General features: G+C 34.9%; 1 protein-coding gene across 1 annotated transcript in view; it reads left to right on the forward strand.

Annotated features, from left to right (window-relative positions):
* The window catches only part of LOC129256724 (alpha-aminoadipic semialdehyde synthase, mitochondrial-like), a 34428-nt gene extending 11866 nt beyond the window's left edge, over positions 1-22562 (forward strand). Inside the window, exons 4-14 of the mRNA XM_054894890.2 lie at positions 2980-3098; positions 3408-3537; positions 4107-4217; positions 9498-9606; positions 10133-10209; positions 14467-14701; positions 15365-15460; positions 16751-16872; positions 18315-18403; positions 20947-21123; positions 21672-22562. Coding sequence (XP_054750865.2) covers positions 2980-3098; positions 3408-3537; positions 4107-4217; positions 9498-9606; positions 10133-10209; positions 14467-14701; positions 15365-15460; positions 16751-16872; positions 18315-18403; positions 20947-21123; positions 21672-21787 — 1381 coding nt within the window. The 3' untranslated portion in view covers positions 21788-22562. The remainder of the gene's footprint in view (positions 1-2979; positions 3099-3407; positions 3538-4106; positions 4218-9497; positions 9607-10132; positions 10210-14466; positions 14702-15364; positions 15461-16750; positions 16873-18314; positions 18404-20946; positions 21124-21671) is intronic.
* The last annotated feature ends 3291 nt before the right edge of the window (positions 22563-25853 follow it).

A 25853-nucleotide genomic window follows, 5' to 3' on the forward strand; every position in this document is an offset into this window, starting at 1 on the left:
TCTTTATTCAGTGGATACCGCATCAAACTTCATCAAATTTTCAAGATCTATAACAAAGTGTATACCAAAGTAAGAGAAAGTCTTGTAATTGGTAAAACTGTATATATTTGGAGTCAGCAGAGCCCTCATTTGGCAAGAACGGTGCAAAAACTCGGAAAAAAATAAATCTTCAAAGACGTGAATCTACTCAAAAATTAAAAAAGTATTTTGTAAGCTGCAATTTTTTCAAAATCCATGTCATTTTCATCAAATTTGGCTAAATTGTAGAGGAATGCATATCGAAGGTGTAGGGAAGTTAAAAATATGGGGTCCATGTGCTCGTTTTTTAACTATGAGTATCCAAAATGATGCGAGTTGGCATGAAAATCGCCCAAAATGCGCCCAAAACGTGCAAAAGTCTAATAATGCCGTCTAAAATGCGAATGGTTCCGTAGTTTTGCCCCCAAACATTCAAAATCCTTGTCATTTTCATCATACTCCCTAAATTGGTAGAAGAATATATTCTGAAGACATTAAAATCTTAAAAATATGGGGTCCATGTGCTCGTTTTTAAACTGTCGGTGTCCCAAGTGTTGCAAGTTGGCTTGAAAATATTGAAATCCACCTAAAATGCGCCGAAAACATGCAAAAGTCTAATAATACCGTCTAAAATGCGAATAGTTCCGTAGTTTTGCTCCCAAACATTCAAAATCCATGTCATTTTCATCATACTCTCTAGATTTACAGAGGAATATATTCTGATGACGTTAAAATATTAAAAACATGGGGTCCATGTGTTCGTTTATTAAGCTATCAGTGTCTAAACTTTTGCGAGTTGGCTTGAAACAGCCCAAAATGCGCCGAAAATGGGCAAAAGTCTGATAATACCGTCTAAAATGCGAGTGGTTCCGTAGTTCTGCTCCCAAACATTCAAAATCCATGTCATTTTCATCGTACTCTCTAGATTTGTAGAGGAATATATTCTGAAGAAGTTAAAATATTAAAAATATGGGGTCCATGTGCTCGTTTTTAAACTATCAGTGTCCAAAGTGTTACGAGTTGGCTTGAAACAGTCTATAATGCGCCTAAAATGGGCAAAAGTCTAATACCGTCCAAAATGTCTAAAATACGAATGGTTCCTTAGTCCTGCTCCCTAGCATTCAAAATCCATGTCATATTCTGAAGACGTTAAAATGATAAAAATATGGGGTCTATGTGCTCGTTTTTAAACTATCAGTGTCCAAAGTGTTGCGAGTTGACTTGAAACAGTCTATAATGCGCCTAAAACGGGCAAGTCTAATACCGTCCAGAATGTCTAAAATACGAATAGTCCTGCTCCCAAACATTCAAAATCCATGTCATTTTCATCATACTCTCTAGATTTGTAGAGGAATATATTCTGAAAAAGTTAAGACATTTAAACTATGAGGTCCATGTGCTCGTTTTCAAATTATCAGTGTCCAAAGTTTTGCGAGTCGGCTTGAAACAGCCCAAAATGCGCCGAAAACAGGCAAAAGTCTGTTAATACCGTCTAAAATGCGAGTGGTTCCGTAGTCTTGCTCCCAAACATGCCAAACTTTGCACATATATACTTTAGCACCTGAATATTCCAAATATGCAAAAATTAACATGGGTCTTTGATTTTTTGCTATGGAGCTTAAAAGTTAACCCAAAATGGATGATGTTCTTAAGAATTGCGCATCCAAAAGAATTTGGCATTTTTAGACCTCACGAGATAATAATAGTAATAATAATAATAGCTGGATTTATAAAGCGCTTTTTGCCAGAGGATACAAAGCGCTGCTATTATTACCCCGGCTTTAGCCCGAGCTACCATCACCGGCGCTCAGTGCATGCAAGGAATTACTCCTGCCGGGTACCCATTCACCTCACCTGGGTCGAGTGCAGCACAGTGTGGATAAATTTCTTGCTAAAGGAAAATACGCCATGGCTACGATTCGAACACCCGACCCTCTGTTTCAAAGGCAAGAGTCAGAACCACTAGACCATGACGCACCCACAACATTAAGATCACAACATTAATTTTAAATCCCTAAATCATACAGTCAAAATCCATGAAATTTCATCAAATTTTGCAATATGATTAATAATTGTATCCGTAAGATGGATAATCTATCTATATTGCTTTCAATTGTTTGCTCATTTAAGTCTAACAGCACTCTTAGTTCTTGAAAGATACACCTCAAAAATCCACATTTCAATAACAAACTTGAGAAGTAAAAGAAATGCTGCACTTTATTCAAAACCCATGTCATTTTCACCAAACTTGTAGAGGAAGGTATACCTAAGAGGTGCAAACATAAAAAAATATGGGTTCATGTGCTTGTTTTCAAACTATCAGCACTCTTATTACAGCAAATTTGCTTCTTAAAACACCCGAAAACACGCCAAAAGCAGTATCTATGTGAGGAAAAATTCCGAACCACTTTTCCATTTATTTATACTCGGGGTCATCTTCATCATACTTTGCAGCACTACAGAGAAACTATTTCGAAATTGTAGAGGAAAAAAAAAATGGTCCATGGAATAATTCCAGTTTATTAGCTTCTTTAAATAACACATCAGATCTGCAGTTAATGCGGATAAGGAGAAAAATCAGCTCACATTACCTACAGCTGATTAAATCACAAGTTCATCCTTTGTGACGTCAGCGCGCAGTGTGTAAAATATGGGCAGATCATGATGCGCACAAACATAACTGTGGAACGTCCTTAAATCTCATAGAATCATTGTTTGCCCACTTTCCTCACCAAAGATATAAATAATTGGTTTTTTGTGGCTATATCTTTTAATTTAAATTGAACTGAGTGATTTCCAACAAGTTAGTTTGCTATTAAAGAGTGTTTTTTTTTAATTAATTATTTGATTGATTGTTTGTTTGAATAATTGATTGAGTGGTTGATTGATTTTTTGCATATTTCAACACCAAATGTATTATGGTTTTGCTTTTCTTTTGCTGTATGATTGATGTACTAATAGGAAGATGCCAGTGGATATGGCTACAGCAGAGAAGAAGGTTCTTATATTAGGGTCTGGTATGATGGTACCTCCAGTAATTGATTATCTAACCAGAGATAAGAGTCTAGCTTGTACTGTAGGTAAGTTATACTTATCTCTAAATCCCTTTCACTATTTTCTTTTCAATTGTCTTCCTGCTTGATTTAGCACCATGGTGACAGTGACAATGATATAATGCAGGGCTGGACAAATAGGGGACTAAAAGGAGAACTTTGTCATTATTATTTCTCAATTTTATTTTTTTGCTTGTCAGATTCCCTGTAGGGAAAATTGTGACAGCTTTTGGAGTAACATTTTTTTAAAACAAAGTGAACTAAAAATTGCAGGCCTACTGGGGTGATATATAATTGAAGTCACTAACTCTATTGTTCTATATGATATTCTTTTAGCATCTGACAAAAAAGAAGTTGCTGAAGGTCTTGCCAGTCGGTATCCCAACACTGGAGCCATTTATCTCAATGTTGACATGCATCCAGATCTACTTAGCAAATGCATCAAAGAACATGACCTGGTTATAAGGTGAGATATCAAAGGTTGATTTTATAATTGAACAGTCAAGTCTGATATTGGTCTCATGTTTGGCGACAATGATTTGCTGCACTTTTCTAAGACATAGATTGTAAGTACAGGTCTATATTGTAAAAGTTATTTTAAATGTGTATCTTCATTTTTCCTTAAGACTTTCACTTTTCAATTATGACTTGTACTCTTTGTCTATAAGTAGTGTAATTGTATTTGGAATTCTTGTATGTATTAGAACAATGGAGCAAGAAAAAAACCTTGTTCCTATCCTTACACCAATCTTGCTTTCAGAAGTTCTTACATTGTATTTGTTGCCATGGTGTAACAGAAATGGCCTCTGTTTCTAAATCATCATATTAAGGAATATAAAAACCAATTCAATAATATATATTTTTGAGCTTATCAAGTAAAAGTATTCCAATCCAGCAAAAAACTAACTTTTAAAGATGTGATTGGTTATAGTAATGACTTCACATGCAAAGATCATTCCTTATCAGTGTTACTTTTAAAAAGTGAATTTCACATGTGTAATGAATATAATGCCTTTCTTTTGTTGTTACACATAGCATGTTACCTCTACATCTTCACACAAGGGTAGCTAAGAAGTGTATAGAGCATAAACGTCACTTGGCTACAACTAGCTACACATCACCAACACTCAGAGCATTACAACAGAGGTTAGTATGTCACAGCAAGCAATCAATTCAATTCAATTCATTTATTTTCCATTAAAAACTCAATCAAAATAAATACATACAAAATTCATAAATAAAAATCGGAAGGACCCCAAGAAAAGCATAGCTTGCGAGGATGGGGCCCTGTACAATAATTTACAAAACAAAACAGATCTCACGTTGTTAAAGTGTAAAGATAAAAAGAAAAGAAAAAAAGAAAACAAGCCTCATACACACACACAATCACACCAGCATACCAACACACACCCATATGCAGAACATTGAGAAGTTAACAAAGTCAAAGAGTAAGAAAGAAAGGAAGCGATAGCGGGAGAGAAAAAGTAAAGGAGAGATAGGGAAGATAGAGATCGAGAGGGAGAAAGAATGCCCTCTACTCAGTGCACATCAAACGTTTAAACAATAATTGTTTACATAAGCATTTGAATCTCGTTAAAGTTGAAGAATTTTTCACAACATAAGGTAACAAATTCCAATCATGAACACCCTGAAATCGTATTGTATGTTGGTTTATCATGGTTTATCATATCATTTCATGAGAAACTATTTCAATTGTAGGTTTATTGTCACCATCTAAATCTGGTAAACCTACCTTTGTGAAATCAAAGTGTAATGCTTCTGGCAGTCTCACCTGCATTATGCAATATAGTGAGACTGTTGCCTGTGATACTGAAATTATCATTATTATTTTTTCATTTATCCTTTCAATGCAAAATTCAATAAACCAAGGCCATCAGGGGGCAATGATGTGGATGCTCCACTTCAAGGAATAAAGAAATCAATGAATATAACAATTTATTTACATTTAAAATTATGAAAAAAATATCAATTGTTTCCAGGTTTCTGACTTGAAATGATCTTGACCATGATTCCATTTTCTAACATTTTATTCACATCTTGGCTGATACTTGATACTCCTTATTTACAATCTTGATGGAGTATGAAAACAAATTCAGAGTAATCATTCAAAATTAGGAATAAAATCACTTATTTTATTAAAAAAAAAACAATGTTCAGTTTCCTTAAATTATTTTTGAGCTTGACATGGAAGCATGTTTAACATTTTTTAAAGGGGAATCCAGCCTTGGCCATAAAATGTTGTGTTGGGAAGGAGAAAAATAAATTAAACAGAATGGTGAAAGTTTGAAAGAAATCGGACAAGCAATAAAAAAGTTATAGTTGCTTTAAAATTGATATCACTAATACTATGTAGATTTCAAATTGGCAACTGGGTAAGTAAATTATGACAAGGGGAAGGACAACTTTCTCATTGGCCATGTACTTTATTATCAGGGATTTGTGGTTTTCTCTTAAGTACCCATTCCCCCGGGGAAGTAATCTAAATATAACCCAGGTAGAATATTGTTTTTATGTCCTCATGAAAGAAATATATAATTTGAAATAAAACTTTTGGGAAAAATGACATTTTAGCCAAAATATGTATTGGAGTATATGGAAGAGTAGTCCTTGCCTTACATCACTATGACACCCCATATGCGGCCAATTTGAAGTCTCCATGGGTAAAGTGATTACCAATATTTACAACTTTAAAAAAATCATAACTTTATTGTTTGTCCAATATTGTTCAAACTTTCACCTATCAACTTGTCTGATTTTTATTTTCCTTATAAAAACAAGTTTTTATTTGGGTTGGATTCCCCTTTAAATATCATTTGTGATATCCAATAATCTTCTCACACAAGCATTTTTACAAATAATGAATGAATATTGATTTTTATTAAAGTAAATTGATCTGAAATGACATTGGCCTTGACCAAGTTACCTACTCTGTAATTGGGGATATCTGATAACATTATATCAAAGTCCATCAGAACAAAGACTTGTGATTTCAAAATTGTTTTGAAATAAAAAATCTTAACCCTATCTAGGCCGGGGTAATTTGGGAGTTCATATGGCAGGGGGGGGGGGCCTCCCAGGCCCCCCCTTGAGATCTCGACCGTCGACCGCGCGATCGTGCCGCAAATTGGCACGCGGGTTGCCTGGGACATAATCTACACAATTGCATAGTAATTTTTTTCATGCGAATTGCTATTAAGTAATTATGCTAATTTATGCGTAATTAGTATGCAAAATCATACTTTTTCCTCTAACTCCCTAAATAAAGCTCCAAATGTTCTAATTTGTGGTATAGAAACTCTTTGTGGTATTCTTAGCAAGTGTTCTTGAACAAAATTGCGATATCAAATCATTTTCTTATGTATTATATTGTTTTTTGCAATTTCTTATGTATTTGTTTTTCATTGTTTTTTCAATGAAATTTGTTGGGGACTCTTCTGAGATCATAAAAAGCATAAAATAAATACATTTAGACCAGCAAAACTAAAAATAATCATACATTTATGATTTTTGGTTGAAAACACAATTTGCATTGACTTTGTACACAAAGTCATGTTTTTGAGCAATTTTTTGTCTGACATGCACTTACATAATGTTGCATATTTTCGGAACCACATACCCGGGTGACGCAAAATTGGTCTCAAAAGTTGCGCAAGATTTGAAAGTAAAAAGTCAGCAAGCGGCGCGGTCAAAACATTTCGCGCGGCGAAAATATTGCGCGACTCGTTGAGGGTGGGGCCTCCGAGGCCCCTTCCCCGGCCTGGATAGGGTAAGTTGATACAAGTTTATTGACCAAAATGAACTTTGACCTTAGTTTACTGACCTGAAATTACATTCATCTATTTGCTGATTGATACTTGATAATTCATATGTGTTAGTTTATGGAATAGGCTTTTATACATTCAAAATTATCTTAAAAATTCAAAATCTGAATCTTGGTTACGTTTTTGATGTTGATAATACGGTCAAAGTTCATTTTTCCTTAATAACCCCTGACTGAGATCGAGTGACCTGAATCTTATTCCAGATGGTTAGTGATCCTAATTACCCCTTTGTCCAAGTTTCGTGAAAATGGTCCTTATACTCTGAGAATTATGACATTTCAAAAACCTAACCTAAAGATTTGATGTTGGCAATGTCAACACCTCCACCGTTGGAAAAGTAGTGCCTACATCTCGCTTCTGCTATGCAGTCAAAACACTTTTTGGGATGATGATATTATCTGGTTCTGTCCAGACTCTTTTTGAGAATGCTACTATCAGGCTACCATTTATGTTTAAATATGAGACTTTATTATTATTATTATTTTATTCGGCAATTAAAAAATACATAAATTATAGTACAATACAAATCACACAAACAATAGGACATATGTGACATAGTACAAAGGACCTGGAATAGAGATGAAGGGGCTGCCTGGGTTTGGAAAAGGTAAACTGAATTACCATGGCCCACAGGCCTTCCTTCCCACACCCCTTCACCTCAATCCAGGTCAGTTAAAGGGGAATCCAGCCCTGGCCATTAAATGTTGTGTTGGGAAGGAGAAAAATAAGTTAAAGAGAATGGTGAAAGTTTGAAAGTAATCGGACAAGCAATAAGAAAATTATAGCTGTTTTAAAATTGAGATCACTAATACTATGTAGATTTCAAATTGGCAATTGGGTAAGTAAATTATGACAAGGGGCAAGGACAACTTTCCCATAGGCCATGTACTTTATTATCAGGGATTTGTGGTTTTCTCCTAAGTACCCATTCCCCTGGGGCAGTAATCTAAATATAACCCAGGTAGTATATTGTTTTATGTCCTCATGAAAGAAAAATATAATTTAAAATAAAACTTTTGGGGAAAATGACATTTTAGCCATAATATGCACTGGAGTACATGGAAGAGTAGTCCTTGCCTTACATCACTATATGACATCTCATATGCGGCCAATTGAAGTCTCCATGGGTATTTTCTTGTTGTTTGTCCAATATTGTTCAAACTTCTACCTATCAACTTGTCTGATTTTTCTTCTCCTTTTAAAAACAAGTTTTTATTTGGGTTGGATTCCCCTTTAAGAATATAAAAAAGGAAACATATAAACTGAAACTGGCAACAATTAATTTGAGGGAAACAAGTGTACCATGGATCAATCAGCAATCATCATTTCAATTGATTCATTGCAATATAAATAATTAAAAAAAAGAAAAGATATAATAATGCAGTAATTTGACTTGACTATGTACATAAAAAATTATCTAAACAGTTTCGAAATTTATGAGTCAACAATGTTCAGAATATCATATTTATAAATGTACATTATTAAAATTCAGAGTGACGCCAACAGCAAGAACCGAATGTCATAGTCCACTTAATGATCAATAATTGTATAATACATGTAACTGCAACTGTTGCATTATATATAAATTTATCTTGTTAGCTTGTTTCAGTACAGGAATTTAGTCTAAAGAACAGTTAGAATTTCATGACGAAGAAGCGTGAGGAGCTTCATGATATTACCAGATATAATTTCATCTTTGATGTGAGAAGGAAAATTCTCCCAAATAATAGGAAATCTGTGCACTGCCGTTTGATGGAGACGTTCGGTTCTTGCTCTGAGGTGTTGAAATAGTATTGTATGTTCACTCTGCCTTGGTCTTATAACTAAGTTATCCTTAACTGCCTCACACAACAGGATACCATATAGGGTTTTTACAGCAAAAGAGATCATAAGATATTTCCTTCTCGATTCTAAAGTGGCCCATGAAAGGTTTTGCAAACGCTGAGAATAAGGCATTTCTTGACGCCTCTGTTTTAAGATCACTCGAGTTGCCCTCCTCTGAACTCGTTCTAGGGCGTCTACATGCTTTCTTGTGTATACATACCAAGCTGGAATTCCATATTCCAAGATGGGCAACACGAGAGATTTATACAAACACAGCAATGCTTGTTGAGACACACCCCTGCCTAACCTAGAAATCATACCAAGCATTCTGTTAGCCTTCTTGATGGTAATATCAACTTGATCATCCCATGTCAAATTTGAGTTAAGCGTTATTCCGAGATACTTGATAGAATTTACCTGATCAATTGGTTTGCCATTTATTGTGTAATTTGACTTTTCAATATTTTTCTTACGGGGTGCAATTCTTAGTACTTTTGTCTTTTTAGCATTCAGTTGCATTTTATTTGTGCTGCACCAGTTTACGACTTCGTTGATGTCAGCTTGGAGGATAGGAACATCAGTCTCACTGCGAATAATACGATACAACAGTGTGTCATCCGCAAACAACACACTTAAAGTCTAAAATTTTACTAAATGTGAAAGAGACTAAAGAGGAACAAGAATATTAATCAACACTTTTATAGAGGAAGAAATCAATATTAGGGATAAAGTGGCACATTCACTTGTATATTTGTTGCAGTGCCGTGGATGCAGGTATAACCATTTTGACAGAAGTTGGTTTGGATCCTGGAATTGATCACATGCTAGCTATGGAAAGCTTTGAGAACGTCAAGCAACAAGGGGGAAAGGTAATTACATTAGTCTCTATTATATTTGCCAAACACATTAATTGAAACAGTTTTAATGATTTGTTCAGCTAATTCATATCACTTATAATTTATTTAACTTAAGTACTATGAATTTTGTACATTCAAGAGAAAATATTCACATTCAGTTTTGAATTGACACATGTATCAATGAATTTTCTGTTTGATTCAGGTCATTTAGTTTACTGAAGACATTTCCTTTTATTTCATGAGTAATGTAGTCATATGTATCAAAATATATTTAGAATTAAATTATACCTCTTTTAGAATGTAATAGTAGAATTAATGATTATTAGTACTGTTGGTCCTAGTATCTTGAATCAGTTTGTGATAGAATTGATGATAACCATTGTGCTTTATTTGTCCTCTGCTGTTCTCTGCTAACTTAGGTTGGATCATCCATTCTTCCCCCCCCCCCTTCAGGTGTCCACTAAAGAGCTAGATTTCTAATCCACTGACATAAATACAAATGTTTTGTTTAGTTTTACTGTGAAACCTTTTTTTACAGGTGAAATTGTTTGAGTCATGGTGTGGTGGTCTACCAGCTCCAGAGTTTTCAGCTAATCCTCTCAAGTACAAGTTCAGGTAAGCTAAGTTACTTTTAATATTAGAAACAATCTTCCTGCTAATCTTTGCTTCATCTATCATAACCATTATTGCACTTAGAAGATAAGGAAGGAGAAAAAGATTTGAACAAAAAAAAGAGATAAATGATGATGCACAGCATTTGTATAGCGCCATATATCTGTCAAAGACATTCAAAGGCGCATTGGAGGAGCCAGCCAATCTGGGTCGCCTAGAAGGGCGCGCAAACAGAACTGTGACCCGCAGGTCTCTCCCGATAAAACTGATTGGGGAATGCAGGTGGACCACTACACCAGGGTTTCCCCCTACTCTTTGAATAGTTCAGTGGGTTCTTAACATGCAAAGGTGGTGATTCTCCTCTACACGGGGCCTCCATTTAACGTCCTATCGGAGGGATGGAGTGTTTTCCACTGTAACATAGCCTGCATCTATGAAACAGGGGAGAGACGTTTACACACAACGCACTGGCTTCAGTCGTCTGCCCTGGGTGGACTCGAACCCACGATCTTTGGTTCGACGGGCAGACGCTTTACCGACTGAGCCAACTTCGCTCAGAATATATGTATGAAAATGAATAATGTACAAAGTGAGGTCTTTTGCCTTGTTTGATAATAGGCGTAGTCAAAACGTTTAAACGCCATTCAAACAACTGTTAAAAACAAACGTTTACCTATTCTGACATCCGCTAAACTGTATAGATCTATGGCCTAGGGGGAAAAAAAACCTTCCCAAAAAGTTTCACATTTTATATCTTTATATTCACGTAATGGCTATCTGTTTTCCATATTTCCTTGAAATTGTCTTGATTTAGTTGGAAATTACAGAAAAAATGAAGAATATTCACTTCTTCCTTGACTTTGAAAAATTGTTTTTGTCTCGCCTGCATAGCAGAGCGAGACTATAGGCGCCACTTTTCCGACGGCGGCGGCAGCGTCGTCAACATTGAAATCTTAACCAAGGTTAAGTTTTTGAAATGTCATCATAACTTAAAAAGTATATTGATCTAGTTCATGAAACTTATACATAAGAGTAATCATGTATTATTGAACATCATGCCTGAGTTTCAGGTCATATTACCAAGGTCAAAGGTCATTTAGGATCAATGAACTTAGACCATGTTGGGGGGATCAATATCGAAATCTTAACCAAGGTTAAGTTTTTGAAATGTTGTCATAACTTCGAAAATATATGGACCTAGTTCATAAAACTTATACATAAGGGTAATATTGTGTCATTGAAGATCCTGCCTGAGTTTCAGATCACATGATTAAGGTTAAAGGTCACTTAGGGTCAATGAACATTGGCCATGTTGGGGTTATTTGAGGAATTGTCATCATAACTTTAAAACTTTATGGATCTAGTCCATGAAACTGGGACATAAGAGCAATCAAATATCCTTGAACATCCTGTATGAGTTTCAGGTCACATGACCAAGGTCAAAGGTCATTTAGAGTCAACAAACTTTGGAAATGTTGGGGGTATTTGTGGAATTGTCTTCATAACTTTAAAGTTAATGGATCTAGTTCATGAAACTTGGACATAAGAGCAGCAATGTATCCCTGAATACCCTGTGCGTGTTTCAGGAACATGGCCAAGGTCAAAGGTCATTTAAAGGTCAATGAACTGGCATCATAACAAAGTTTATCGATCTAGCATCTAACATCAACATAAGGGTAATCAAGTATGAATGGTTGTTTTGCACATGTCTTAGGTCACATGATCATGGTAAAAGGTCATTTTGATTCAATGGACATGATATTTTATCACATTAGTGTTTGCTATATCGAATTGCGTGCAAGACTGCCAGAGACGTTCCACTTGTTTTTGATGTTACACTTGGTAAGTAATTTAGTCCCACTTGTGGACTTCCATGGTGTTGATGGAGTGTAAAACTTTAAAAAATGATCAAAACTATCAAACGATATCAGTTACTGTTTCAACGCCATGAAAGTCTACACATGACGAAATACCTCCGTTTGAGAAGGCTATACCCCAGATCGTTTTCACCAATTCTCTTCTCCAACCACTATAATCCCGAACTGCCCCCAAGCAAGAAATTTAAGTATCAAAACACCTGTTTCTTGACCTCGGTCTGAAGATAACGCGACAGCCCAGCACAGCAGGGGGTCACACACGATGGATTGCAACGTGTCTAAGAGCCTGCTATGGAGTTCTGTGTATACACGCGGTGAATGCATCGTGTGCGCAGCGCTTTAAGGGCAGTCCCTGCATGCAAAGCATAACCTAATTTTTATTCGCTTATTTTCCTTATTTCGAGGTCGATTTTCTTCGTTCGAAATTGAAAAAGGACTAATATTGGATGTCTGAATACAATATGCCTTTGAAAACGTGATTAAATATCGAAGACAATAATTTAATTCCGAAGTTCCTTCTTCAGGCAGAGAAGTCTTACGTAATAGCACAGCTGTTGTTTATCATTTCGTCCTTGGCTTTACTGGCCAGTGGAGGTGAAATTGAGACAACTGGGATTACCTGGCCAAGATGGGTTTATCGGGGCTTGGAAATGTTCAAATGAGAAATGAGAGTTTCAAACGAAAAATGGGGTCTATTACCGCAGTTTGCGACCCCAACAGCGGTGAAACCCCAAACGGTGTATTTTCGTAATGATGTGGGACTACAATATTAACCGAGTGTAACATCATAAAACAATTTTTCAAAGTCAAGAAAGAGGTGAATATTCTTCATTTTCTTGATATTTTCCAAGTAAATCAAAACAATTTAAAGGAAATATCGAAAGTAGATGGCCATTTCATTAATTTTAAGATGCAAATATGAAATTTTAGCAACTTTCGGTGAAGGTTTTTTTTATTATTTTTTTTACCCCTGTTGGTTAACCGTAAATGGCCATTTATTAATTGCGTTTAATCGTTTCTAAAAAATAAATGTAATGACTCAGGCATATTTAATAAATACCCGGAGCTATCTTGCAACCAGTAAAGTTTGAATTTGATTTTACTCAATTACAACAATTATTAAGATGGGTGTATGTAATAATGACTAAGATTGATTATATACAGTAGGCCATTCCTTTCAATTTTTGTCTCACCTGCATAGCAGAGTGAGACTATAGGCGCCGCTTTTCCGGCGGCGGCGGCGTCAACACCAAATCTTAACCTGAGGTTAAGTTTTTGAAATGACAGCATAACTTAGAAAGTATATGGACCTAGTTCATGAAACTTGGCCATAAGGTTAATCAAGTATTACTGAACATCCTGCCTGAGTTTCATGTCACATGACCAAGGTCAAAGGTCATTTAGGGTCAATGAACTTAGACCATGTTGGGGGAATCAACATCAAAATCTTAACCTAAGGTTAAGTTTTTGAAATGTCATCATAACTTAGAAAATATATGGACCTAGTTCATGAAACTTATACATAAGGTTAATCAAGTATCACTGAATATCCTGCATGAGTTTCACATCACATGACCAAGGTCAAAGGTCATTTAGGGTCAATGAACTTTGGCCGAATTGGGGGTATCTGTTGAATTACCATCATAACTTTGAAAGTTTATGGATCTGATTCATGAAACTTGGACATAATAGTAATCAAGTATTACTGAACATCCTGTGCAAGTTTCAGGTCACATGATCAAGGTCAAAGGTCATTTAGGGTCAATGAACTTTGGCCAAATTGGGGTATTTGTTGAATTACAGCCATAAATTTGAAAGTGTGTTGGTCTAGTTCATAAAACTTGGACATAATAGTAATCAAGTATCACTGAACATCCTGTGCAAGTTTCAGGTCACATGATCAAGGTCAAAGGTCATGTAAGGTCAAAGAACTTTGGCCACGTTGGGGGTATTTGTTGAATTGCCATCATATCTCTATAAGTGTATTGGTCTAGTTCATAAAACGTGGAAATAAGAGTAACCAAGTATCACTGAACATCTTGTGCGAGTTATAGTAGTTTTCAAAATCAGCACTGCTGCTATATTGAATCGCGTGATGCAGGTGAGACGGCCAGAGGCATTCCACTTGTTTTATTAAAAAGTTACTCTTTATCTTTGTTTGTCAACAGCAATAAACGTCTGATTGATAATAACCACTTTTGCCTTCTATTTGAGTAGCCAGTTGTAGGAATGGTGAGAGTAGCGAATTGCTTTAATGTCCTTCCATTATGATCAAAGATTGACATCTTTATGGACAAAAAATCCTTATTGTTTTAACAATACGTCTTTAGAGAGCTGTGTAGTTTTTTACCTGCAAGATGTTTGCCCTTATCATCATCTTTAGTTGGAGTCCTGCGACTGCTCTGTTGGCGATGACCAGAGATGCCAAATACTTGAAGGATCAGCAAGAGATCTACCTTCCTCCTGGAATGCATATGGATGCTGCTAATGTCAACAGCTTTAACTTCTTACCAGGGTTCAACCTTGAAGGTTACTGCAATCGTGATGCAATGCAATATGTCTTCCTCTATGGAATCCCTACAGCAGATAATATCATCAGGGGCACCCTTAGATACAAGGTAGGAACTCAAGATACTCAGGGTTAGGCAATTATCATTCCAGCGCCAGCACTATAATTATTCTGAGAGGACTTGAGAGGAATATACAATGCTGGGAGCCAGGCTGGGCTTGAACTTGGAACCCGGCGAGTTGGGGGGATTTCCGCCGGGTTAAGAGCTAAAACAACAGAGATTGGAAGCTGTGATAAGTCTTGGAAAAATACCAAATAAACAGCAAGATACCGTAAGTATTTACCTCCATGCGTTAATTGAGCTCATATTTACTCCCAGATAATCTAACTTAATTGATCCTTACCATGAATTTCAGCCCCAATCATGACATCTTTGTTTGATTTCTTAGTCAAATTTTGCTAAACCTTCCGGTTCGGGTTCAATCCAGGTTTTCCTTCCACGCCCCAACAATATGAACATAGTTAGGTCCATGCAAATGTACATTGATAAGTTTTTAAATGCTTTAAAACTTGGCTAATTATATTAAGTGTAATCAGTAGGTACTGGAATTATATGAATGCATATAGAGTAATTGATATCGCCCATGCATTTTGAAGAAGAAAAAACACTTGAAAAAAGATGCACTATATTGTAATTACTTTGAGTGTGTAGAGCTTCCCAATTGATAGATGTGACTGAGGCATACTCTGTTTATTACTCTTGTTTGTTCAGGGCTTTTGTAAAATTGTTACTGGCTTGAGAATGCTTGGTATAGCAGATGAGAACCCACATCCTGCTCTAGATGAAGATGCCCCTGAAATCACATGGGTAAGTAGCCATCTATCCCTTGTCCATCTTCACATTTTCCATGAGTGCTGTGGAATAGTAAATAAATCTCTGGACCATGAGGTCAAGGATTCAAAACTCATTGCAGTACTTATGTCCTTTGGCAAGATGTCAATCTTCTACTTTTCCATGCTCCACCCAGATGTTTAATATGTCTATATTAGGATGCACAAGTCAATATACCTTGTCCAAAGACTTGCAAGGATTTTCACTTCCCAGGGTGTGGAGAATGTGTATATTTTATGTGTTCAAAATTCTGATTGAATCTGGTGACCAAAGCCGATATTCTGAAAGGTATATGATCTTACTGTCATACTAAATAGAAATAAGGTGCACCAATAAATGAACACTTACATGCTGGTCCTATGGCGATTGTTCCAGCTGGTCCATGGCAGCAATTTTATGCACTTCAATCAATCACAAAGGCACCTTCAAACTTTGTTAACACTTACAATGATGTTAGGAGGAAAATGAATTATTCGAGAATATCGGCCCATGTTGCTGATATATATGTTAAGCTTTATAAGTAAATTGTTGTTATCCTCAGGGATGAATTGAAATAAAACATTGTTTGAAAATGCAGTACCGGGTATATTAATTTAAAAATACATTACTTGTACATTACATTCGTAGATGATGATAATTTTGGATCTATGTTGAAATTATAAACACAACATTAAAATTAAGTTTTCCTTAAAGAACCCCAAATATAACAAATTATTCAAGTTTAAACCAAGCATGGATATATAGCTAGTGTTGTTAGGAAGCGCTTTTTCGAAACTTAGCGACATCTGTAGCTTAATGGCGGAATGAGCACAATATGAAAAAAAATTATGCTTTTTCAAAAACTTCAAATGTGTTATGTTTTTTTTTTAATTACAGAAATTCTCATTTTAAGGGTTAAGAAGCACAAATTAAAGACAATATTGGTAACACAGGTCTACATTTCAATTTTATTTTACCACAATTTTGTAACTGTTGTTATCCTCGGTGATGTGGATGCATTTCTGTCATTTTCACAAAACAAGTCAATACAGCACAGATTTTGCAATTTTTTAACAAGTGTTATTTTTTGTTCATCTTGTGCTTATTCAGCCATTAAGTCACAAAATACACTAATTTTTAAGAATTTGCTTTCTAACAGCCCTAGATATATCCCATACTTGGTTTAATTTGAATGATTTGTTACACTCAAACATTTGATGATGTTTTTTAAGGGGACTCAGTTTTGATGTGTTTATCTTGAGAGTACACTATGTGATTTGTTTGCAGAGAGAGCTGTTATGTGTAACCATGGGAGCTAGTATGAGCAAAGAGTTCACAGAGGAGGAAGCTAACAATATGGCATATGAAGCAGTAGGAAAGGATGAACAGAGACTGCAAGCAATCAGAGAGTATGTTCCATCTTAAAACAATTCATACAAAGTTTTCATTCTTTTTGTCTCGCCTGCATAGCAGAGCGAGACTATAGGCGTCGCTTTTCCGACGGCGGCGTCGTCAACATTGAAATCTTAACCAAGGTTAAGTTTTTGAAATGTCATCATAACTTAGAGAGTATATTGGCCTAGTTCATGAAACTTGAACATAAGGGTAATCAAGTATTACTGAACATCCTGCCTGAGTTTCAGGTCACATGACTGAGGTCAAAGGTCATTTAGGGTCAAGAGCAACCATGTATCCCTGAATATCATGTGTGAGTTTCAGGTCACATGACCAAGATCAAAGGTCACTTAGGGTCAACGAACTTTGGCCATATTAGGGGTATAGGAGGAATTGTCATAATTTTATGGATCTAGTTCATGAAACGTGGACATAAGAGCAATCAAGTATCCTTGAATATCCTGTGAGCACTAGTGTCAGGTCACATGACTAAGGTCAAAGGTTATCTAGGGTCAACAAACTTTGGTAATATTGGGGGTATTTGTCGGATTGTCATCTTAATTTTAAGTCTATGGATCTACATGTAGTTCATGAAACTTTGACATAAGAGCAGCAATGTATCCCTGAATACCCTGTGTGCGTTCCAGGAACATGGCCAAGATCAAAGGTCATTTAAAGGTCAATGAACTCTGGCCATGTTGGGAGTATGTGTTGAATTGGCATCATAACTTAGGAAGTTTATGGATCTAGCTCATGAAACATCGAGAGAAGGGTAATCAAGTATGAATGATTGTTTTGCACATGTCTTAGGTCACATGATCATGGTCAAATGTCATTTTGGGTCAATGGACATAGTATTTTATTATCATATTAGTGTTTTCTTCTGTGAATAATTATTCATTAGCTGTTTTCAATGGAAGCACTGCTGCTATATCGAATTGCGTAATGCAGGCGAGACTGCCAGAGGCGTTCCACTTTTTATATAATTGGGTCCATTTTGACACCTGATTTAGGTTTAGCAGTGCAGATGGTTATCCTTGATTACGTTGCTTATAAAAAAAAGAATATTAGTCTTCTAACAAGGGGAATTGTTTGTTTCTACTTAAATATTGAAAAAAATATTAGATTTTAGATAGTAAACAGCATGTCATAGCTGTATAGTTTTAGGAAGTTTATTTCATATTCTTGTGACATAGGTTTTTATATTTTATTTTACAGTGGTCTTCCAGTGTACATTGAATAATTTTATGAAGTGATATGATGTGAGATTTGGATAATGTGAAGGATAATATTTGATTGATTCGCTTCTCTAAAAACAAAATTACTCATTCAAATTAATGCCAATTTTAAAAATGTTTAGTTGTTTTGAAATATTCTTATGAGAAATTGTAATCTCAGAAGTAATAAGAGAAGTAGTGATGATCTGTTAGTACCATTGTTATATTTTTTTCAACAGTTTGGGACTTCTATCAGATACTGTTGTAACAAAACAAGGTTCTCCTCTGATGACCCTATCCCATCATTTGGCTCAGAAGCTTTCATACGGTAATTAAACACTCACTTATTCTTGATAAATAATCACATGAATGAGTGAAAACAAACACATTCAAGTGATTTCATCAAAGTTGTTTGCACTGTTAAGATGTCATACCTTGATTCTAGTTGACTGAAAAGTGCTGATCTTTGGGTGTACCGTTAATGAATGACCACCCCCATAACCTGGTATGCAATTTTATAATTTCTGACGAAGGTATGTTTCTTCTCTAAACTTTGAATTGGTTATTCTATTAAATCCGCAAATTACTTTGGATAATAATATGTTTTTCTTCTAGAGCATTTTTTCAAATGAATAGCTAAAACTCATTGGTCTCCTACTTTTGCTATTCTGGAACAAGTCTACATCTCCTATCAGAGAGATAAAAAAAACCTTAAGCTGGTGAATTAAAAGGTTCTTGGTGACAAATTAAACAACATAATTTTAACCCTAACCAGGCCGGGCTTTTTTGGGTGTTCTATGGCCAGGGGGGGGGGGGGAATGTCACACCATCGATCACACAAATGTCATGAAAATTGGCATGATGATCAGATTTTTTTAAATATGAATTAATTACGCTAATTTATGGGTAAATCATACTTTTGGCTCTAATTTACTATAAAAAGCTCATAGAATTCTAATATTTGGTGTAAATATTCTTTTTACCATTGCCAACAATTACACATGAAAAAATCCTGGTTTGAAAATGAATTTCTTGTGTATTTCATTGTTTTATGAATTTCTTATGTATTTCTTTGTTTTTGGCCTTTTGTTTTTCCTTTTTTTTTCACCAAATTTCTAGCATAACCTTTTTTAAGCATAATTATACTAAAATCAATTAATTTCAGTTGATAAAAGTAAAAATCATATCTTTATGAAAAAGGTGAGAAAACTCAATTTACATTGAGCAGTGTGGAGCGTTGTGGGCCAGTGGATTAGTCTTCTGACTTTGAAACAGGGTCGTAGGTTCAAATCCCAGCCATGGCGCAATTTCCTTCAGCAAGAAATTTATCCACATTGTGCTGCACTCAACCCAGGTGAGGTGAATGGGTACCTGGCAGGATTAATTCCTTGAATGCACTGAGCGCTGAAAGGCAGCTCAAACTAAAGCTGGGGTAATAACAATTCACCTCGGAGTGGATTATTTCTAGATAGAGCAATATAAATGCCTATTATTATTACATTGACTTTTACACAAAATCACGTTTTGGGTCTGACATGCACTTATGTAATGTTGCGTAATTATTGAATCGCATACCCGAGCATTGTAAATTTGGTCTCAGAAGATGCGCAAGACTTCAAAGTAAAAAGTCAGCGAGTGGCATGGTCAACAAATTTCGCGAAGTGGAATGGTCGCAGAAAATGTCGAGGGGGGGGGGTTTGATTCAACCCCCCTCCCCCTGCTGGATTAGGGTTAAAGGTCTCTTATCATTAAACATCCAGAATTGTTTTATAAAGTTATATTATCATTAATTCTTGAATAGTCAAGGTTGCATTTGTAGCAAGTGAGTTCTTACATTAGTACATCATTATCCTGTGCAATGCAGACTTTTAGAAAGTTCACTAAAATTTTGTCAGAATTTTAAACTGGCTATCAAAAAGCATGAAGAATGTATTAACGATGTAATAGATTGGATGTGCTCACACTCTCTTAAAGTAAATAATGCTAAGTCTGATTTCATGTTGCTTGGTTCTAGGGCTCAGTTATTTAAGTCTAATGTTTGCTCCATAAAAATAGGATGTTCTGTAATTAGCGTTTCAGATAAGTGCAGAAATCTTGGGGTTATGTTTGATGTTAATATGTCCATGTCTACCCAGGTCTCTAGTACATGTCAATCAGTACAGTATCATTATTACGGAATTTAGGGTTCATCAGGAAGTACATGTATCTCACTAAGTCTTGTACAGAGAAGATTATACATGCACTTATTACCTCCCGTCTTGATTTTTGCAATGCTTTAGTATATAACGTTTTACAATCTCAGATCGCCTTAGGAAACTCCAACATAATGCTGCCCGTATCGTCACCATGTCCCCCAAGAGGAATCACACAACCCCTCTACTCAAATCTCTTCACTGGTTACCTGTTGTACAGCGCATAACTTTTAAAATGCTCCTACTTGTTTTCCATTCAATACACGGAACTGCACCACAATACAACTCTTCCTTGATTACTCCATACAATCCCTCTCGCAACCTTAGGTCTTCTAGTTCATCCTTACTTGCTGCACCACAATCTCATAATTCATGGGGGGATCGATCATTTCAACATGCTGGGCCATTCCTATGGAATAAACTTCCAAAAGAAATCTGCAATGTTTCTTGTCTCACCACTTTCAATAGTTCTCTGAAAACCTGGTTATTCACACAAGCTTTTAGGTAATTGTTATTCCCCCCTCTTTTTAGTAGGTTTCTATCTTCCTTTCTTTTTCCTTTTCTTTTCTTTATTGCGCCATGAGCATCTTTTTATGATGGATACCGGCGCATTACAAATGTTCATATTATTATTAATTCTTCTCCTATTACTCGATCTCATTTTTTCTTCCCATTCCAGGTGAAGGAGAACGTGATCTTGTGATCATGCGTAATGTTATTGGTGTGGATTGGTCAGATGGTAGTCAGACCCATGAGGAGGTAGGATTAACCGTCTACGGAGATCCCTATGGTCTGTCAGCTATGGCTATAACTGTAGGATACCCAGTAGCCATTGCAACTAAGATGGTCCTAGAAGGTATATTACAACTCTCTTCTGTTCTATAAAGATAATATCTGACCCTCCTATAATTATTTGTCTCCACTTTGTGCTTCATATGAAAAGGTGAAGTGTTATCTAAATATCATGGTTTGAGTGGTGAAAGTGAGGTTCTAAAAACGATGGTCAGCATACAAACAAAGGATGATTACTTTATGGACTAGCCCAATTGATTCAGTTGTCAATCAGTTTATTTCTACTTTATTATAATCTTGTATGTTAGAGCTGAAATAAATATCAAATTAAGATGTTTGGATTAGATCAGTCACAATATCTTACACGGCAGTATCCAAGTCCTTTGATATCTGCTTCCTGTGTGAATGTCGATTAATATTTATTTTATTCTGATTATAATTTTAACCACCATCAAAATACTTTTAAACCCTTAGTTAACAATGCCAAAAGTTACAACGGATACATAATGGTCATTTCTGATAAGAGAAAGTCAATAAAAAAAGAAATAGCAGCTTTAAACCTACATGAATATTAATCTTTGATATTTGATGGTCTATCTTTGTCCCACCCAGGTGAGATTCAACAGAAGGGTGTAGTTCTACCATTATCAAAGGATATTTACAAACCAATCTTAAACCGTCTCCAGGCTGAAGGCATCCGTGCATCTTCTCGTTCTATCAAAATTTAAATTCTTTCCCAAAGCCTCAATCACAGCTATAAATACATATATGTATTTTGTACGTATTTTATCTGTGAGAAGTAAAAATCTTGGACTTATTGTTAATACTTGTACTTAAAGGATGGTCCGGGCTGAAAATATTTATATCTAAATACATAGAGTAGAATTCACTGAGCAAAATGCCGAAAATTTCATCGAAATCGGATAACAAATGATAAAGTTATTGCAGTTTAAAGTTTTGCAATATTTTGTGAAAACAGTCGTCATGAATATTCATTAGGTGGGCTGATGATGTCATATCTCCACTTTCCGTTTTCTTATGTTATTAACATAAAATCATATTTTTTTCATTATTTCATACAGGGTTGGCACGTTTTAAACGACATGTTTTAAAACATGTTTTAAAACGCGTTTTAAAACACCCGTTTTTTAAACCAAAAAAACGTGTTTTAAAACACCTCATAGACTTGTGTGTTGTAAATTTGGATGGGTGTGATTTTAGATGATTATTTTTTTAAATACTTTTATTTCTTAAGTGGTGTATTATTTTCTTCCAACTTACTAAAAAACTTTCTCAACACCACTCTTTTTCTCCCCCTCATTATTCTCCCTTTCTCTATCGCTTTGTCATGTTCCTTTCCTCCCTGTTCAATTGTGCACATCAATCCATATTAAGAATTTTCACATTTTAACAAACATATCTGAGTGTTGTGCTAATTTGTTTGGACAGGGAAAGAAACACTATTTAAAATAAGCTCAAATACATGTGATTGTAGTACTTGAATGAAATGAAAGCGTTGCACAAGCATAATAATATAGACTGTAAAACCGACATCGTACTGAGGTACACACGAAAGCCGGTAAAACTTTGCGCTTAGTATTGATGAAGAAAAGTACTATAAAGTATAAGATAATCAGTGAGCAAAACTTAAAGGACAAGTCCACCCCAAGAAAAGTTAGATTGAGTAAAAAGAGAAAAATCCAGCCAGGAAAATTTCATCAAAATCGGACTTAAAATAAGAAACTTATGATATTTAAAGTTTCGCTTAATTTCGCAAAACGGTCAATATGCACATCCTGGTCAGTATGCAGATAAGGGGACTGATGACATCACTCACTCACTATTTCTTTGTATTTCATTATTTTCTCATTGTCATGTGAAATAAAGTTGGTCATTATTTTCAAATCTGTAAAAAATTTAACTATTGTATTTTTTAATAAAAAAAAATAAAAAAACAAAATAGTGAGTGAGGGACATCATCGACACTCTCATTTGCATATCACTGAGTTGTGCATACAATTGTTATAGAAAAATAAGCAAAACTTTAAATTCGATTTCAATAAAATTTTCAGCATTATGATTGTTTGATTTTTCTATATTGATTCAATCAACATTTTTCTTGGGTGGACTTAACCTTTAATCCTAACATTGTAATCCCAGGGGACCTTAATGGCCCCCTCAAAACTTTATATGATAAATCCATAAACATGACAGGGCCATGCCATATCATTCAAGACTACTTTTGGGATGCATGCATGGGTATTCGGTTATGATATTACATAACAAGTGCATGTCACACCCCGAATTGCTCAAAAACATGATTTCATGTATAAAGCAAATGCAAATTCACGCCAAAATTTGTATCTGTATCATTATTTGTATTTTTGATATTGGAAAATTTCCATTAAAAAAAACAAAAAAGTAAAAAAATATAAGTATTTTAAAAAACAGTTAAAACAAACAAAAACAATACTGATTCTAATATGCATTTGATCAGAATTCCTTAATAAAAAAAAACAGTTCAGGGGCTTTATTTACAGATTTAAACCCAAATATGTATTTCATTCATGCACTAAAATTGGCATAATTGATTCAAATAAAATAAAGCGTATTGATTTAATTAAATTACAGGTAAGCTTCGAAACCCCATGTCATTTTCTTCCATTGTGCAAATTCTTCTGCCCCCTCCCCCTAGATTGACAAGACTCAAAATACCCCGGGACTACTTGTATGTGTACATGTACGAGTAATAAACTTACAAAATGTCAACTTTTGTGGGGTCTTTTTGGCATTCCATTTCCATGATTAATTTTTGGGGAAATATGAACTTTTCTGTTAGAAATTCAGTACAAAAAATTGTAGTCATCTCTTTACTTACTCCAAAAAAGTATTTCAAACATCAAGAGCTTAAATCATACTGTATTAAGGGTATGGTTTAATTGATTTACAGAAAGTTGCATCACTTGTCGGGAAAAAAAACATTTTAAAACGATATAAAACGTTTAAAAACAATAAAAAACGTTTTATTTGTTTGTTTTTTATAAAAAACGTTTTTTATCACAATCCTGTGTGAATAATATGTCTCCCTTATAATGAAATAAGTTGCAGCAATAAATATCTAATGCACTAAATCAGTTGTCAATCCAATTTTTCTAGTTCTTGGAGGAAAAAATTTGAATAAACCTAATTTCATATAATAAAATACAAAAGAACAAGTGGGGATGTGACATTATCAGTCCACCTAATGAATATTCATGACGACTGTTTTCACAAAATATTGCTAAAATTTAAAATTCAATAACTTTGTTATTTGTTATCCGATTTTGATGAAATTTTTTCGGCATTTTGCTCAGTGAATTCTACTCTATTTATCAAGCTATAAATACTTTCAGCCTGGAACATCCCTTTAAGTGTAGTCTCTATGATGTCTGTGACATCTCCAAGTGCACAACTTATATTGAAATGGCTCCACACTGCTGAAATAGAAAGAAGATATCTAGCAGAGATACTCAGACCAACAAAGATAAAAGGGTTCGATTTCTTACAGATGGACAGCTGATGATTATGATGACAATGATCCATGTTTTTATTTCATTTTATTGTGAGGGAGTTTATTTTTGTGACCATTTCCCCTCAGGGTTGCTTAGATTAATATGACCCTTTGTGTGTATGCTTTAAGCATTGTGTTCATGGGATTCATGAAATGTTACCATAGACATTTCTGATTAGTGAGTGTGATATAATATAGTAAAAATGTTCATGATATTATGCAGCATTCAGAAACAAATCTATGTAAACTTCACATATTTTTATCATTATTATTATGAAATCTCCATGATGAAGTGAGCTAATAACTGCATTTTATACAATACAGATCTCTGTGTTAAAGGGATGGTCCGGGCTGAAAGTATTTATATCTAAATAGAGTAAAATTCACAAAGAAATATGCTGAAAATTTCATCAAAATCGGATAATAAATAACGAAGTTATTGAATTTTAAATTTATCAATATTTTGTGAAAACAGTTATATGCACATCGTCATGAATATTCATTAGGTGGGCTGATGATGTCATATCCTCACTTTCCTTATGATATTACAGGAAATCATAATTTATTTCATTTTATCATATATATGTAATTGATGTGTCTCCATTATGATGAAATAAGTTGCTGCAATTAGGTAATAAATAATGCACTTAATCAGTTGTCAATCCAATTGTTTTAGTTTTTGGTATAAAAATTTGAATAAACTTAATTTCATGTAATAAAATACAAAAGAACAAGTGGGGATATGACATCAACCCACCTAATAAATATTCATGAAGACATGCCTAGAACTGTTTCACGGGAATAATGCAAATCTTTAAAATTCAATAACTTCATTATTTGTTATCCAATTTGAACAAATTTTCAGCATTTTTGCTCTGTGAATTTTACTCTATTTATCAAGATATAAATATCTCCAGCCTGGACCATTCCCTTAAGTTCAAAGGACATTTTGAGGCTATATACATGTATGCCTCAATATGAGTAGAAGTGGGTAATGGATTTGACATTGTATTTATTTGTTCTTACATTCACTGTAAACCCACTGAGCAGAGTACATATTGAATACTTTTGTACTTTCGACTGGTAATTGGCTGAAATAATTTCATTGCTTTATTTTGTATGTGTTTGCATCATTATTTATCATTGGCTTATATAGTTAACCCTAAGAAGACTGGGGGGGCTGATTCAGCCCCCTCTCAACTTTTTTCACGATAAATCCGGCGCAACTTTTGAGACCAAAATTG

Source organism: Lytechinus pictus, chromosome 3 (assembly GCF_037042905.1).
Source record: "Lytechinus pictus isolate F3 Inbred chromosome 3, Lp3.0, whole genome shotgun sequence".
Classification (NCBI taxonomy): Eukaryota; Metazoa; Echinodermata; class Echinoidea; order Temnopleuroida; family Toxopneustidae; genus Lytechinus; species Lytechinus pictus.